At 40.4% G+C, this 18872-nt stretch overlaps 1 protein-coding gene across 17 annotated transcripts in view; it reads right to left on the bottom strand.

Moving 5' to 3' along the window:
* Window positions 1–18872, bottom strand: part of MAGI1 (membrane associated guanylate kinase, WW and PDZ domain containing 1) — a 794937-nt gene that overhangs the window by 29540 nt on the left and 746525 nt on the right. For 12 of the 17 annotated variants that reach the window (XM_006160376.2, XM_027776543.1, XM_027776544.1 and 9 more), the window contains 2 exons: window positions 6850–7066; window positions 63–154 (listed from right to left, as the gene is read on the bottom strand). In XM_006160376.2, coding sequence (XP_006160438.1) covers window positions 63–154; window positions 6850–7066 — 309 coding nt within the window. Of the gene's footprint in view, window positions 1–62; window positions 155–3161; window positions 3246–6849; window positions 7067–18872 lie in introns of all 17 variants that reach the window. The other 5 variants (XM_006160372.2, XM_006160374.2, XM_006160375.2 and 2 more) reach the window with 1 other exon arrangement.

The raw sequence follows: 18872 nt of genomic DNA, 5'->3' as shown, positions 1-18872 counted from the left end.
GCAAAAACACAAAAAATAGCCCTGGGGAGAAAAAGGCAAAAAAAAAAAAAAAAAAGACTCACAGGTTCTCCTGGTTCATTGCCACCCAGAATTCTAAATCCAAATCCAGTCTCTTTTCTCCAGAGGAAGATGTCCTGTTCCTGGTAATCTGGAACTGCAGAGATGGGAGAAGGAAGAGAGATTATTTTTCTGATAAAAAGAATCCTGCCCCTAAGGTGAACACAATCACAGGACCAAGACTGATGGTGCTTGAGCAGATGAAAACTTTTCCACACAGACAATGAGACAAAATAATCTGGATGGGTGAAATAACGGAGGACAGGGCACATGGTAAGAGGAGTCACTGAGCCCTACAGTTCTCCAAAGGACTAATTACTGTTTGACAACTCCTAATCAAGCCTGAGTTACTCTCCCCAACTAAGCCAGTGGTCAGCACTAACTGATTTCCTCAGTACTGCCACAAGGAGAATGAAGTGCTGACATCACTAAGAACCACACCACGCATAGGTGTCCAAACCAAGAACAGAACTCGCGCTCAGTCAGAGGAACCTGAAGCAAAGGCTGACTGGAAGGATTTGTAAGTCCTGTTACAGGACTACAGGATAACAACAAAAAAAAAACTTGGGTCCAAAGAGTTTCTAATTATTTTGGGGAGTTATTTTTTACTTCCCTAAAGTAGTTAAGACCACCAGTGGTGATAACTGGACTTGTTTTAACCAAGAGTTATTCTCAAACATCCTAATACTCTCAGATACAAAGTTTACTACGATTTCAACATATTACCAAAGAGTGGCCAACCTTCCACAGTCTTAATGGCCCGGTGGTTAGGAAGGCTAGATCCCATTCAGCTGACTGATTGCTTTGAGTCCCAGACCTGGCAGCTTGAAAAACATACCAGGGGCATATGTGTGAGCCTGAAATCCTCAAAGAATGGAGAAACAGAGAAGGGACTGCAGCATGACTACTCCCCAGAGGGGTGCTTTCTGCCTGGGCCTCTCTTTGACTCTCTCTGGCAAGAACATTTACACTTTGGCAAAATTAGAAAAACAAAGATCAACAGTGGCCTCGAAAAGTTTTTATTATTAGGGAATCATATCTCATTGCTGAAATGACTGCTTGATCCTAGAATTTACCTGTGATATTTCAACATTGAAAGTATTAATTTATTACCCAATAATGTGATATTTTATTTTAAAACTGAGTTCTGGTCCCAGGCTTTAAAACAAAAATGTCATTTTTTGAAAAGTATTTTTCATAAGAAAATGCTTATTGTATGTGAAATTGTTCTATATACCACTCTGTTACTTGTTACTTCTATAAGGTAATAAAAAGGGTTATTTTTATTTAATTCTTATTTAATGTTTTAACATATATACAGAATATTTAACAGCCTATAAAGTGATACATCTTTTACCTAAAGAGAAAAAATATATTTCGGTTGCAGTGAATCCTAAGGGAAATTTTTAAATATTGTTCTGCAGACTTTGAGGATTTGGGGCTGAAAGAGTATATAGGCCTGAGAAATTTTTATTTTCTCTAATCTGTAATAATGAGGGAAGAAGGCAGTTATTTAGATTTTGAATTGGCAAGAAATATCCCTTTTGGTGATGCACTCACAATCCGACAATATATAGTGAATGAATATGCCAAAAGAGGAGAAACTATATGAACAGGTAAGAAGAGAGGAGTTCGAATCTGATCATTTTGCGTGCATTATGCCAATGTTTAAATATCTTAAGGAGTGCTTTTTATCCAATGCTTTTATTATAATTCCTGAAGCCAAAATGCAAAACCCCACAGAACATGGTGCTAAGCTATATCACCGGACTCCCATAAACTCAAGACAAGAATATTGTTTTCTTGAGCACACTAAGGTAACAACATTTTCTTTCTGTTCGAGGAGCTGGCTAAAGGGTATTTGCTATAATGGCCTCACTGAAACAACAAATTAAATCAAGTTGTGTCTCTGACTTTGGTTCACTCAAGCAGGAGGATTATTACCAAAATAGACCACTAGCGCTTTCTAGCCAGCACTGGGCTCCTGGCAGAGTGCTCTAAGTCTGCTGACTAGGTGGCCTCTCTGTGAATGATGACAGGACCTCTACAGAGACCTTCAGCCCAGACCCATTGTTCTCAGCATCACCTAACACGGGAACATTTGCTCATCCTACAGTGACACCAAACGTAGCAGTGTCTGCCTTCTGTTGCTCATTTAGGTGTGAGCTGTCTTGGTGTGGGCGACTGTGGCTATCAGACTTAGGCTTATCACAGTTTAGTCCACAGGGGAAAAAAAAAGGCATTTGTTCTCTTCTGAGAATCAATGGGAAATGGCGAATTTACATACTTTACAGCTGAGAAGGAATACGCCCAACAGCACCAATGATGAACCAGGCACAAGGACGTAAACACTGACATAGACATGTTACAAACACGGTCTGCCATTACTTTAGTTTTGGCATTTTATCAATTTTACTTTTTGACTTCGTGCCATTTTCCCAGATATCAACTTTTGTAATAAAGCAGTACTTAAACATACTATGGGATGACAAACTCTCTCCTCTCTGTGTATTCCGATGCCACTTTTTCACAGAGGCAGTGGGGCTTCCAAACTTCTCTCCCATAATGGTATAGTCTCTACTTCAGGGAGATGTTGGTAGAATTAAGTGTTTAGAAGGTAGCAGAATAAAGGCATTTTTCTAATCTCAGTATCGCAATTTCATTTTAATGAGGCAAAGTCAAATAAACCTAAGAACATCTTATCCAGTTTTCTTCATTTTTAAGCCCTTGTATAAGGAACAATCTCTGCAGTTAATCTCCTTAGGTACTGTCAATGGCAACACAGTAAAGCAGTCAAAAGACTTCCTTTGAGAATTAGAAAGAATGAAATCACCAGGTTTGCAGAAAACCCTCCTGGTGTCTCCCCCCCCCCAAAAAAAAGAAAAACAAAACACGTTGACAGACTCTGCAAAGACATGCACATCACTTTCTATTTCACCTTGTCTTTGGCTTCAGCTTGGTCAACAAGAACTTTTGCCATTTCCCTTAGTGGCCCTTCCTTCCTCCCTCCCTTTTCTCAACTTCTCCCCAGGCCCCTGGACCGATGGGCACATCAAACAGGATGAATGATAATGGAGAAATAAAAGTTTTCAGCAGATCCTTACTCTGACATTCTCCAAAATTCGTGGAATTGATTTCTCTTTCTCTATCACCCTTGCTCAATCCCGATGCAGGCGAAGGTGACATAGCTGGAATATTAATTTCACAATTTTGTAAAGCTTAATGTACGTTCTGTCTCTTAGTTCATTTTAATTTAGTTTTGATCGAGAAGGAACATGCAGTTCAGCTTTCACAATAAAGGTCATGGCTGCGGTGGATTTTAGATGACTATGGTTCGATTCTGATTTTTCTTTCTCCCCACTCCACAATGCTTTACTTGTCAAAAAGCTAGAATTGCCAGTTGTACCACAGTTTCCTGTAACTCCTATCACCATCTTAGACTTGTCATGTTTAATTGTACCCCAAAGTTCACATTCTTAGATGACCTTGTTTCAATCATGTCATGAACTGTAGGTCTGTCTAAATCTTTAGTGCCTTTTGAAAAAAAAAAAAAAATTTGTGCCACTGGTATAAAATTTCTGATGGGATCCATTCTTGTACTATTTATTACTTGTTCAGGTGAATTCTAGGCTGTTCCAACCAGAATAGTCTATATTTAGAGATGCAAATCATTGGATCTGTCCAACGACTGAACAAACACACAAATAGCAACTGTCATAATAGCTCCTAAAATCAAGAACATCCAAGCTCCTTGAACTCACTGTGATAAAGGAGCTCAATTACCAGTTCCAAACTTGGAAGCATTTCTCTCCTAAGCAGGACAGGTTTACAATGTTGGTTAATATGACAGCCTTGAGGCTTTATCTTTTCAAACTATATTGTGAACACACAAAGTTTCAAATACAAGCTTTAGAATTTTGTTTGGTAGTAAATGCTATTTACAATAGTTGATTTTCCCTGGACATACACGAGGGAGAGTGTATCGATGTCATTTATAAGACATATATACAGCTGGTATGTTACCGAGAGGAAAATACCAAACAGGCAACCTGGCTTTTAAGGACTCTGATACTTGTCTTTGTTTTGAATTAAACATCAAAACCCTTGAAAAGGATTCATTAACACATCTGTAATTTAGATGAATTCCTTTTCATGCTGCTGTTTTGACAGATGGCCATATCAAGAACATGGTATTTTAGAAAACATTGACATTGTGTGAAGGAATGTGGTCAGAGATTATGTTAATTGTCACATTATCCCAATAATAAAATGAAATATAAAAAGAATGTATCTTCAACAAAAATGGGACAATATGAAACAGTTAAGATAGCATTGCTGATTTCAATTTTTCTTTTTCTTTTCTTTTTTTTTTTCCTGGAATACTTTGCTCACTTTTCTATGCCTTTGTGGAGAGGGATAGGGAATCACATCTAATGAGACTATATACTGTGTTTACTGTATTTATCCCCCACCCCCAAAATCAGATACAAAACCACCTAGGTGAATGCCAGAAACTGATCTAGGGTAAAGGGAGATACTGATTCAAAGGCAAGATTGATGCAAGTTCATTCGTAGGTACTGTGAAAAGAAAACCCATGATAGATACTGAATAATTACCTTTGGGAAAAGCCTCATCATTATCTTCATTTAGTAGTGAGGAAGAAATCCATGAGACTCTTAGCGTCAATTAGGTTGCTACTATCACTCAATTACAAAGTCTCCAATCACCAGAAAGAAATTGATTCTCATTTGTGCTGCAATATCTCATTCCTCAGATGTTAAAGACCAGTGAAGGAACAAAACTGGCACCATGCTAAATATTCAGTCTGGCGGCCCTCTGAGCAATTTCAATGCTTACGACTGCTGGCTATGGCCACATTATATATCTAAAAAATCTTTTTTTGTTCTTGAAAACTGGAAAAGAAACTGTACAAACTACCAAATTCTTAAGAAAGCCTACTTCTCCAGGGTGAAAGAGCATTTGAACTAGAGTGTCCTATTAAATAGATTCTTCTGAATTGTCCTGTCAGTTCAATGACCCCATCAGCATTTCAGAACGTGATTAATTTTAGCATAAAAAGGATTTAGACATGGAAAACTCAATCATAAATGGGTACTGTATTGAGGAAAATGGGAACATGGTCAATAAAGCAGTATCTCCACATCAACTGATGTTGGGCCATTGATTAGAGGAGCCACGTGGTTAGAGAAAACGTGAAAATATTCCTCTCTGGGAAACATTTCCCCATCATTTTCTTAAGCTGAAACACTGTGATTAGTGAGATGACACAACAAAGAAAGACTCCATCTTCATTCTTCGTGTCTACTGTGTGCAATGGGACTTCATTTCCTTTGGCCTGGCCTGAGAGTACTTTAAGGGTTTCTTTCTTGTCCAGGGACTAAATAAATCCCTTCTTGAATTAGCTGGTAGTGCCAGCCTAGTGAACTCTCAGCCAAAAGAGCCTGTTTAATGTATGCCTTATTGTAGTAAGGGGTGATGCTATTTCTCCCTGGAGAAGGAAAAGGAAAGACATTCCTGAGCATCTTCTAACATCTGGTAATTAGCAAGACACTAGGCCACTGGGGTAGCCACTGTCTTTCCTTCGGTGGCAGGGACACTGGTTGTACTGCCCTGTTTGGTCTGGGTCACAGGGGAGTTGAAGTCTCCCAACATGAGCTTCATCTAGCAAGTTTCAGCCTGGCCAAGTCTGAACAGAGGGCAAGAGGCTAGGCACCCACACCATACCTCACACAACCTCTGTGCCACAACTCGCTGGGGGACTGCATGAGCGGTAACACAGCTGTAGCCAGGAATGGAACATGTGCTGAGGGGATGCAGGGACAAGAATGAGCAAAATGGCCACTCTATCTTCCACTTTCTCACAGACCCTGCAACAAATCAGGTGTCCTTCCTTGTAACATGTTCTCTCCTATCCCATGCCAAAAAGAAAAAATGAGGTGTGTACCTCAGAGCTGCTTCACCCTGAACTCTGTGCTCATCTGAAAACAGAACAGCAAGAACAAAAAACCCCAACACATTTTACATCAACTAAAATTAAAGTATTGACAAATGAGTATTACTGATGGTAAACAGTCTTTGGAAGGCATTTGAGAATAGAAAGTAAATAATTTAACGTGAAGAAAATAGGTTGATAAGACCCAAGAAGTTACCAAATATACCATCACCAGTTCATATTTACAGAAAATATAAAGACAAAGGAACACACTTAACCTCTGTATAAATAATTAAAGCACAAACCACTTGCTATTGGGATTTTTTTTCCCCTTTTTTGAGAGGAATGTTTAGAAAGCCTGGTAATGGCTAAAAAAAAATTACCAATATTTTAAAAAACCAAGAGGCCACTGAGAAAGCATTTAATTTCTCCCCATTACCCCTACAATCTGCATTAATCACATTTATGTTCTATTGTATATCAGGGCTATTTCATGAGGCAAGAGCTCGGAGCACACCAGTCTCTACTCGGGGAAGAATTAATGAGACAGCAGCTCTTATCTGCCACTTCCTTTAACTGAAGGGAAAAAGAAATCCATTTCTATTCAGGCCATTTATTGGATGACTGTCCATTTCTAGCCCCTCTCCAAACTGATGACATAGTGGAGCCTCCGTGAATATCCTGCAGGCTTTACCCCCTCCAGAAGCTTTCCCTTCTCACCCTGACTTCCCTTTACTTAGTTTGTACAATGAAACTCTTCTATTTTCAAGAAGCCTTGAAAGAAAGTTAGAGCTCTGGGGCGGGGTCTGGGGAAGACAGAAACCAGGGCATTACTCACGTCGGTTTTCATACATGCTCCTGGACTGGGCCCAGATTTTAAAAGGATCTGGTTTTTTCTGCCCAGAGCTGTCGGTCTGATCAGGAGCTGGGGCCTCTGCAGGTGAATACTCCGGGAGAACCTGTGTGCTGTGGCTTGGGGACGCCGTGTGCAGGCTTCGGTGACTGGAGACACTGTGCTGAGAACTATTCTGGCTGTCCTTCCTTTCCAGTGGTTGCTGAAAGCAAGCGAGAGGGGCAAGAAGAGAAGATTATTACTGGTTCCCTGAGTGGGCGTTTTCCACCAGCTTGTCTTTGTTCAGCACTTCTGTGTACACATACATAAATATATCAACAACATTTTGGCTTCCACCTTTCTCCAGCTAATGCTGAATGCAGATAAATCCCCAGGTGATTGGCAGACAGATAGAAGGGCGGGCCAGATAGAAAGACATAATCACAAACCATACTGCTCTCTGGGCTGTAGCGGAAAACAAATCCAATTTTCATCATAGGTTCTCGACTCAGATACCAGGCTCGTTTATTGCAGATCTATCAGTTTTAACATCCTCATTTTTTGACAAAAATATGTGACACAAAATACCATGAGGGGCTTAACTGGAAGGCTATAATATTCAGAAAGAAATACAATCAGGACTAAAAATGGTCCTTGGGATTCCATGTCTTGCATTTTTAACAATGCAACACTTCACTCCTCTCCATGGGTTTGACATTGGTGTTTCTAGACTATAAGAAACAGAGGCTAGATTTTTAAAAAATCATGCCTAGCATTATTTGTGCACGGGTACTTACATGTATATAAAAAAACTCTCATAGAAAGGGCCTCCAGAATTCTTGGCTAAGCAATTTTTTTTTTTTTTTTGGGTAGGTAGGGAATTATAATATTTTTTTTTGTTATTCTTTTTTTTAATTTATTTTTATTTTTATTATCATCATAATCTTCTTTATATTACATTGGATTACATATAACTTTACAGTGTATTACATTGTTTTTTCAAAAGGGAATGCCATGCATGTCAGTCAGTACAGAGACATTAATCTCCCCACTTCAACATTCCATATCTTTTCTGTTTTCCCCAATCATTATTTTTATTATTCTAATTATTTTTATAAAACAGTCAATTGCTATTTCTCGTTTTGCTTGTAAAAACACTTTGCCCATCATGAAATACTTCTCAGACCAATCCAGTTGAGAATACTATACATGTCATCATCAACAGTTAATAACCCCTATCTGTTTCTCACTAACGTCCTGTCTCTCTATTGTTCACTTGCTATCTTTCTCTATCCTCTTCTCTTCACTTACCCCATTCCACACTGTCCTATTCTCATTAAGTACCTTCACTGTTTTTATGTCCTCCGAATTTTTGCTCTCTATTATAGAGTGCGGATAGTCGGTATATATTGAGTGGATACATACAATATCTTTCTTTCATAGCCTGGCTTACTTCACTCAGCAATAGATCCTCCATATCTGACCATTTTCTATCAAATTCCAGGGTTGGCTAAGCAATTTGACTGGAATTACATTTCACCTCTGAACTGCTGACACTTCTCTGTTGGTTGAAAAGCAAGATCAAACTTTATATATGGGTTGAAGTCTGGGGGGCGGGGGGGAGGTCTGCCTTAGATTTGCAACTTGCCTAAAGTCCAAGTCGTATTAAAAGGGGAAGGGCTCCAGTTATATTTCAAAAGACTAAAGAAGTTCCTGTTCACTAAAACCTGCTCAGCAAAGACCCTACCTATTTATAAAACATTCTTTGGATTGGCAGCTGAATGGAGAGCAAAACCTAGTGGGAGGAAAAATGGTGGGAAATAAAACCATTTTAGTTTTTCTTTTCTTCAATTAGAGGCTGTGGTAATCCCAGATGTTTAGTCTCCCTCATTCAAAATAAAAATCCTGGAATCTTGCCTCCTACCCAACAGATGCCATGTCACTATATTTATATGCCTAAGAAATCATAAAAGGCTGAGCTGGCAGGTGGTGTGGTGGTTAAGGCGCTGGACTCCCACATGGCCAAATGCGGTTTGAGTTCTGGATCTGACAGCTTGCTTTTTCACTTTCCCTTTTTCTGGTCAAATTAAAAAATACTAATAATAAATAAAATTAAATGGAAAAAAAAAGATGCCATAAAGGAGTAGAAAACAGGAAGGACATCTCCAATCTCTCTCTCTCTCTCTTTTTAATAATTATTTCATTTCATTTTATTTATTTTCTTATTTTAATTTGACCAGAGAGGGACAGAGAGAGGGACAGAGAGAGAGAGAAAGTGAGAAAGCAAGCCACCAGGTCCAGGACTTGAACCACAGTCGGCCATGTGGGAGTCCAGCGCCCTTAACTATCACACCACCTGCCAGCCCCTCTAGTCTCTCTTATAGATCTTGTCTAGCTCATGTTTTTAAAGGAGTTTATAAGATCTTCAGCCTCAATGGGAGCGCCCTGTGGCCTGGTGGTTAAGGGACTTGGATCCCACACGGCTGACTATGTAGTCCCAGGGGCTTGAAAACATGCCAGGTCCATGAGCTTGTGTGCCCAAAACCCCAACAGGATGGAGAAATAGAGGAGAAAGGATTGCAGTGTGATCACACCCCATTGGGGGGAGGGGTGTTTTCTCCTTCTCTTCTCTCTCTGGCAAGTATATGTACCCTATGACAATAAAATAAAATAAAATAAAATCTCAAGTATTCTAGTTCTCTAACATTCTTTTTAGCACCCAAAATCTACGATCAGGTGTTACAGTCCTTCCTAGCAAACAGTTGCTCCTTGCTCCCTTCCCAGAATTTTTCTGGAAAGTTCCAAAGTCCCTTTCACTCAGACCCTTCTACATCCTCTCCTTTTAGTCTTCCCTTTAAAACCAGTACCTAAAGAAAATCAAAGGAGGACAGAAACTTCATTCACTCTTGACAGAGCTATTACAGCTTTGAGTACAGGTTTTGGCAAAAATGAAAAGTTGAGGAAAAATGTGCATGTATTTCATGAAGGTGAGATACACCATTTAAACTCAGATACCTAGTGTGCTTGTAGGAGAAATATGAGGACTATTATTCTAAGCTAGCATAAAGGTTTTGGTAAAATTACAACTAAATCACTCAGATTCAAGGGGGCAATCTATTCTGATGAAGATGTCAAAAAAACACATTGTCGTTTGAATGAGGAACCTCACTCTCCTAACCCCACATCACCACTGTTCTCTTTTAAGAACAAAGTGCTCTGATTAGACCCAGATGGATGAGCGTTCCAAAGACTTGAAAAAGAACCTGGCTCTGGGCCAGCTGGTGACATGGTGGTTAAGGCGGCCAGGTCCTATGTGGTCAACTGCATGGTTTGAGTCCTGGACCAGCAGCATTAGAAATAAAACAAAACAAAAAACCCACCAGGTATATATGGGTGTATGCTCAAAACCCCAAAAGGAGAATGGAGAAGAAGGAATTGCTGTGTGGCCATCCCACCTGGGGATGCCTTCTCTCTCTCTCTCTCCACCCCTCACTTGTGAGTGCACACACTCCATAACACAGAAAAAAAAAAAAAGAATAAAAAGAAGAAAGAAAGAAGAGAGAGAAGAGAAGGGAGGAGAGGAGAGGAGAGGAAAGGAAAGACGTGCAGAGAAAAGAAAAGAAAAGAAAAGAAAAGAAAAGAAAAGAAAAGAAAAGAGAAGAGAAGAGAAGAAAAGAGAAGAGAAGAGAAAAATGACCCCAGCTCCACAGACTTTCAACAGCGTCTTCTCCTAGCAAACGGGTTCAGCTCTGAGGGCAGGTACTGATTTCTGCCCTAGAAGGGCTATGCCTAACCTCTAGCTTCTCTGGGAAATCTGCTGAAGATTTTCAGATTTGGGAAAGGTTAAGAGCAGATACAACATTCATTCTCTTTAACATGTACATAGAAAATTTGTTTTTCTTTTCATATGGTCTTTACAAGGGTCTTGATTATAACCAACCATGCGTAGTACTAGTCCATTTTTGGTTTCTACATACAGAGAAAAATGTGGGATTATAGGTGTGTCTTTCCCTCTTCATACTTGTGTGTACTGCCTATCTTTTCAATTCTTATAATGCAGAAAATACAATTATAATCAACATAGAACTTAAAGTTATTTTAGGGGCCAGCGGGCGGTGTGGTGGTTAATGTACTCCCACATGGCTGACCAAGGTTCAAGTCACAGACCTGGCGGCTGCTCTCTCTTTTTCTCTCTCTCTCTCTCTCTCTCTGTCCCTCTCTGACCAAGGTAAAAATAAATAAATAAATAAATAAATAAAGTTAAATAAAATCATTCTTAAAAAAAATAATAAAGGTATTTCAAATGTAATTTTTACTTTGAAATGAGCTTTGGTGAACAGAATTCATGGGGACTATTACTTTCTATTTGTAATATTTTGGCAATGATTTGTGTTTGTTTACCTCCATGGGGAAGACATTTTAGATATAGATCTGATAAATAAAGGACACCCAAATTTACCCTGCAAGTCTCATACCTCCCTTCAAATACCCACCCTTTCTTGGTCCTTCTAATGAGTAGCAGATGTTAGACTGTAGGGCTGGCCCATCAACCAGATTCATTTCACAGTTAAAGTCTCTGGCTTGGAAGTTCCAATCTCCTTAATGCTGAGACTCCTTATCACAAAGGCTGTGCACTGCACAGTAACCTCAGGGAAACTGCCACATGCTTCTTCTTTGTGGGGGGGAGGTATTACTTTGCAATTCTTGCCCATTTTCTGTCCCTTGAAAAGAACTGGAACTCCTCAGCTCAATCCACCTTCCTGAACTGGACAAAAATACCTTTCTGACTATCCTGTCCCACTGAGAGATCTGAAAAAAGTGCTGGACCATTCTTCCACAGAAAATACATGTGTGTACACAGAGTCATGTCATGGATCTCTAAGATCTTGTGATGTCTGTCCTGGTATAACAGACGTTTGACAAGAAGGGTCTAGGGACCGGCAGTTAGCACAATGGTTATGGTCGCTGGACTCCCATGTAGTCGACTGTGGTTTGAGTACCGGACCCAGTGGCTTAAACTCACGCTGGGCGCATGTGCGTGCGTGCCCAAGATCCCGAGAGGAGAATGGAGGAGAAGGGATTGCGGCATGGCCACCCCCCGGGGGGATGGGGGGGGGTGTGATTTCTCGCTTTCTGTCTCTCTGTCTCTCTCTGTCTTTGTGGTGAGCGCACACGCCCTATAGCAAAAACCTCTCTCAAAAAAAAAAAAAAAGAAAGAAAGAAAAAAAGAAAGGTCTAGATCTCCTAGGTTGAATTGGAGGGATGCCTGCACCATAAACAAAGTGTGCAAATGAGGTCTACTGGAGACACTTGGGCTATTTTTCAAACGATTACATCCTTTCCCACTTCCCCAATAAATGACTCATTTCGGCCCAATGTCACACAAAATGACAGATATAATCTAGAATGAGTTTGCAAAACTGTTTCTCAGTTAAGTGCCTCTCAGAGTCTGTTTTAACTGCTGTTTAAACTTCATCCCCCAATTTGGAAAATAAAAGCAAAAGAACATGTTGAGAAGATGCTCTAAAACCTGAGCCAACACCAAACTATCGCTAACTGGCATATGCAAATGATGCTAATGGACTAAACACACAATAATCTGGAAGCTTTTCGCATTTTTCCCCTGGTAAGATTTAACCTCACTATACGCTCCCTCTCACGTTCCGTTATGAACACGCCTTAATTTGAAGCTGCATTCTGTTTTTAATATCTTACTGGCAGTCTGGGTTTTTGAAACAATGCTCTGTATGTGAAAAAGTTCAAAATATGCCTTTTAAACTTCTATGAACATCTAATTAGCTGGTGTTGTCCTTTATCTGATTGGAACCCAGAATTGTCCAGAAGAAAAGTCGTACTTATATATCTCTTATATTAAAGTCAACTTGTATGCCTTTCAGTGGTCTGGATTACCTCCCAAAAGACTTGAGGCATGAGAATAAATTTATTTCTGAACTAATTAAAGCATAGGCCCAGAATTGCATCTAATGAGACTGTCTTTCATTTCATTTTTCTAGGTAAGATACTGACTCAAATAGCTGTATTAAAGACACACATTAAAAGACCCCTATGCATACTAAGAACCCTATGCATCTGTCAGAAGAACCCTGTGCAGACTGTTGTATGGAAGTACCAATTAAACGAAGGACAGAACTCCAGACTAGGCCCCCAAGTGACCACCTGCAAGACATATCAATAATTTCACTCTAGTCTGAGAAGTATTTCATGTTGGGTAAAGTCTTTTATATGCAAAATGAGAAATAGTGATGGACTGTTTACAAAAATAATTGGAATAATAATAATAATGATTGGGAAAACAATGAAAAGATATTGGATGATGGGGATTTTAGTGTCTCTGTATTGACTGATAGGCATGGTATTCCTTCTGGAAAAAAATGTAATACACTGCAAAGTTATATGTGATTCAATGTAATATAAACAAGATTATGATGATAATAAATACATTTTTAAAAAGACTTAAAAAGGGGAAAAAATAAATTTACTCTTGCGATAAGTATGTTCTGAATACCTACTGTGTACAAGATACCAAGGGATACAATGTGTAAGTGAGAAACAGACAGTACCTGAATTCCGGGAATTTTTTACTTAAGTGTGTATCTAAGTATGTGTATGTGTATGCATGTGGGTAGATGGATATTAATCAAATGTTCATCTTGTGTTGATAACACACTGCAATGTCCTTTTGATAGGTGTACAGAGAGGCTTCTGGAATACCATGCTATTAATGAAAACATGTGCTCAGTGCCCAAAGCAGAAATGAACTTGGGCTGTTTGAAGACTAGGGCAGCTAGTTAGTGCAGCAGAGCAAGAGAGTTGGGAGGCCTGAGATAAACTGGGAGGCCTGAGATAAACCTGGAGGCCAAGTAAATCAAGAACCTTGTGTGTACCCTAAGGAGTCAGGGTTTCATTCTTAGTTCAAGAGGGAGAATCCATTGATGAATTTAAAACAGGAATGTTGAAGAGCCAACATGTTTCTAGAAAGAATGGTCTGGCTGAAGGGTAGTGAGTGGGTTGGCAGGGGAGAGAAGAGAAAGCAGAAAAGCAGGCAAGGGTCTAACGCTACCACAGGAGGAACCTGTTGTGGTTTACACTCGGGCGGTAGCCGTGATGGATGAGAGGAACAAGTGAGATCAAAGTGAGGAATGAGTGGGATTAACAACAACTGCAGACAGATGGAATGGTGGAGAAGAGGAGGAGGAGGACATCTAAGAGATCAGGATATCCACCCCCCAAGTCTTCAGCTTGAGTAAGTGGTTGGAAAGGGGAGCAAAATATTGACATGGGCATTCCAATGCTAACTTTTGTCACTATGCTGACAATTTTTTTTTTGGAGAGATTTTTCACTGTAGGGCGCGTGCGCTCGCCAGACAGACAGAGAGAGACATAGAGACAGAAAGCGAGAAATCACCCCCCAGGGGGGATGGTCACGCCGCAGTCCCTTCTCCTCCATTCTCCTCTCGGGATCTTGGGCACGCATGCACACGCGCCCGGCGTGAGTTTTAAGCCACCGGGTCCGGGACACGAACTGCGGTGGGAGTCCAGCGACATAGCCATTACGCTAACTGCTGGTTCCCACTATGCTGATAATTTTTGAAGCAAGAGTTTACTTCTGAGCCTTGGAATACACTTGACTAGGAAGAGGGAAATCAGCTTCATCTTAAAAAAAACCCATAAAGATTCTTGACCACACATAGGCCATGAAATTTTATCACAAGACCTTTTTAAATAAAAACTATACCAACCTTCCCAAAGTGAATGATTCCTTTACAACTGTCAGGTCAGGGATATTGGGAAGATGCAATGGTTTTTATAAATGGAAATGGTGGTAAAAATCAACTCATCAGTATTTCATAGAATGATTTTGAAATTGGAGGTAACTTATAAAGTGAACTGAAAATATTTGCTTGGAAAGGCAAATGAATACAGACAGCACTTAGGAGCTTAAATGATGAAAAGAATTCATGTGGCTTAAAAATGACAAATCGATCCATGTTAAAGCAAAATTATTTACAGTTCACTTATCTGCCAAGACAGAAGGCCACTGCAGCAATTTACATGGACAACAGGAAAAACTCCAAGTGCTGATGAGGTATTCGGCCAATGTCATTAAAGGTTGTGTGAAAAATCAAGAGACTCAAATCTAAGCCAACGCAGAGTATGTCCATATTTTCCTTTCTTTTATGGTGTATGGGTCTAAGTCAAACAATTTCTTCCAAAGAGGCAGGTAAGAGGAGTTAATGGAGGAGAAAAGGAAAGCATTGATTGTTTATGAAAATGAATTTTTGAGTCACACTGCATGTTTTAAAGGAATCTAATAATACAGTGACAAAGCCTGTCTTCCAGGGCTTTAGAGGCTCGAGAACATGCCTTGGCTGGGGGAGGTGAGAGGCAAGGAGATGACTTACACAGCCATATTCCTCTCCCCATTGACCACTCTCACTGCTTCTCCTTATATCCTGTAGGAGCTTTGGTGGGGTCTGTTACTGAGCTGGTTGCCAGGGAAGAAGAGGACAGCAGATGGCAAGACAACTGGGAGAGTGTGAGAAAGAGGTGGAGTACACAAACTGATTATCCAGGGTTTCTCAACGGGCACACTGTCTGACAATCTCTGTGCCTCTCTCTTACACCTCTCAATGACTAGCTTTGGGCAAATTCTTTTATTGCACGGGAAAGGGAGAGAGAACCACGAAACAGAAACCTGTCACTGCCACTACCTTTCGGCCTGCTACGTTCGCTATGAAGAGGCTGCTGAAGAGACTGCCTAGACCACATCCAATGTCCTCCTATGTGAAAACTCTGTGGGAAGAGTTTTTTAGTATCTGGGAAAATTGTGTCTCCTTAATGAATATGCGTTCTTGCATCTGACAAGAGATAAGTAAATCACGTGGTTTTCCATGTTGCACAAGCTGCTGGGGCACTCCACAGGAAGCCACAGCTCAATCACAGCATTTAACTCAATCTTAGGGCTTGGCTTTGTACGACTACTTAACATACACAATTTTAATTAAGAGCTGAATGACTCTGACTGTGTGTGTACTTGGGTCTGTAGTGTGTTTCTGCTTTATGAATTTCTGAAAGTACATGCTCCTTAGACTTTAATCCCCATGAGGTGAGGTGAGGGTATTTCCGGATCTGCCTGGAGAAGTAGAGTCATGGTTTCCATCTCCTCAGTTCCAAAGGGGAGGAATGTTTTCTGTTGTAGTTCCTGTTGAAGACTGGCACTGAGTCTGGCACTAAGAAGATACTCGATAAATATCTGCTGATGGCCTGAGTGCATTAAATATTTTGGTGATTTGTGACAAGGAATCCTTTTATTGAAAGGCATGATCAATGAATTGACTGCAAGCTCCTCAAAAGAGGTGCCAGGATTACCACGCATTACAGTATTTTCAGGGCTTCACACCAGACCTGATATTCAATAGGTTGTCAATATCAGTTTGCTAAATCAATGGGTGAATGAATGATAAGTGGATAAAAGATGAATGTATGGATGAATGAATGAAGAGACATGATGGATAGACAGACAGACAGATGAAGGCACAGGTGGATGGACAGAAAAGAAGGGAGAATGGAGGGAGTAACTGGGAAATGGAACTAGGAGAAAAGCACAGGTGGATGCTGACTTAAAATTGGTGTACTATGTAGAGTTTTAAATTCTCATACATATGATCCTTGTGTGTGATTTATACTGAGAGTCTCAGTTAAATAAGTTTTCAGTCAGGATGATTAAGTTGGGCCACAGAATTAAGTTTCCCAAAGAGGTCTAACACCTCATTGAGAATATGTTTTATTTTTCTCTCCACTATTTGGCAGAAAAAAAAAAAATCCCTGATGTTATGGAAGTCTGGAAATTAAATTAATAACATTTTATTAAGGCAGTTCATGCCCCCAGTGAGTATATAAACCACACATTCAACATTTAAATTTTGGAGAAAAAAAAAAAAAAATCCCTGATGTTATGGAAGTCTGGAAATTAAATTAATAACATTTTATTAAGGCAGTTCATGCCCCCAGTGAGTATATAAACCACACATTCAACATTTAAACTAAATCTAGTAGGTGAAATAGCTTATTAAGAGTAAGTTGCAGGGCCTATCTAGGGGGGAAAATGAGATAAAAAATAAATAAGTCCTTGTGTTCTAAGAAAAACCCAACTACTTAATTATTGAAGACTTTTTTTTAAAAAAAGAGGTATAATGGCAAGAGGAACTGTCAGTCACGAATGCATCAGCTAACCATGTCAGAAGCCTGTAAGAGAACAACAAAACCACTGGTCTTGGGTTAAGACACTGTATTTACAGTGCTACTGATTCATCCAAGTGAACCACAATGCAGGCACAATCAGTGTGCTTTTAATTATGCAGCCTGCATAACTGACAGTATCTGTCATTACTTGAAGTGGCGCTCCAGTACAGGGACGTCCAGCTTCCCCATGGATTCCCTCCGACCCCACTAGAAAAATCCCATAATCATCTGTCTCTCTGGCAGGACATCATCAAAATTCAAACTGGGCAAGGGAAACAGCTTTCAACCCACCTGCATGGAGCTCCCACTGATCACAGATGTTAGCAACGCTCTACTGCCAACAGCAGACCTTGGCGATAACCCCCCGGATTTCCTACGGCAGCTGCCAGAGTGTGCCAGCAATGCTGTGAAAACCATCATCCCTGTCCTGGCACTCAGCTAAGGAAAGGACAAGCCCCAAGCTGGGGGCTTGTTCTTCTCGAACCCAGCAACACGCCACTGTCTTAGCTTGTGGTAATTAAGAGCCAGCAGACTGTGGGCAAAGCAGTTAAGAGAGCTTTTTTCCTAAGAATGCAGCTCAAGTAATTGGCTTGCTGCTTGCTAATGACATGGCTTCTACAAAAATAAACTGTCAGAGGGAATTCTCTTAACTGAATGTAGGCTCTATACGTGTTTGATAGCATGAGTTCACCAGGTGATTCCAAATACTCCGGGGAGCAGAGATGCACATAAGTTACAAAAATCCTTGTGCACCGTAAGTTTAAACAGGAAGCAGACCAGAAAAGAACACCTTGCTGCCTGATGTCATGCTACCTGTGCAAAACTCCCATGTCTCCCCCTGTATGCTCCTCATCAGGACTCCATGCCACAGACTGGGCAAAATACGCCCATGCCTCGACACAGCAGGGCTGAGGGCGGAGGACAAAAAAGGATAGCTCACGCTAACTCAAGCTCATGAGACACATCCTCCAGATTTGGTTCTATTTTTCTGAAGGCTGAATGAATTCCTGACTATGACCCAGGGATAGAGAGGCATACATGCGCACATGCACACGCTTGGGCATCTCTGTGGTTCCAATGTGGGCACCAACCAGCATTTTCCTGCCTGGACATTAACACAAACTGACAAGGGATGCAGCCCCGAAGTCAGTGTTCCAATCACCATGGTGCTCTGTCATCGGAATCACATCAATTATTGCAGGTTTTCTCTTTGGAAAACTTAGGAGCTGGGCTTAAGAATTCAAGAAGCTCCTTCTTTCATCTCCTTAATAAACTTCTGCCCCGCGCTGCCAGGCTCGGAGACAGGTGGAAAGAATTCAGCTGCAGCGCAGTAAGCTGCAAAGTTTTAAAGGTTCTCCTTTCCCGGAAGGCAGAAAGCCGTAAATTTTCCCTCTCTCATATCTTCTAAGCCACATGGAAGCACCCCCTCCTTATCCTAATGTTAATAAATTGAGAAGCCCCTTCCAAACAGATCAATTTCATAGGCACTCGAGTTCCAGATTTTGAGTTTTTAAGTAGCATTTTAATTTGTTGTCAGTGCCCCGGGAACAAAATCTCATACCACCAAGCAAAACACTATAGCCTCTAAGCTATTAGCTAACATGTCAACTAGGTAATGCATCTTCAGGGAAACCAGATTAGAAAGGACAGCAAAACATTGATTTTTCTTTTTCTTTTTTTTTTTTTTTAAGAATCCTATACCTGGGCAGCATCTCCTCTATCATGTCACCACACACACACAGCGCTTTTCTCTACAATCCCCCACC

Source organism: Tupaia chinensis, unplaced genomic scaffold (assembly GCF_000334495.1).
Source record: "Tupaia chinensis unplaced genomic scaffold, TupChi_1.0 Scaffold000682_1, whole genome shotgun sequence".
NCBI lineage: Eukaryota > Metazoa > Chordata > Mammalia > Scandentia > Tupaiidae > Tupaia > Tupaia belangeri.
Note: the sequence above shows the minus strand (reverse complement) of the source record. Positions and strands in the feature narration are given on the sequence as shown.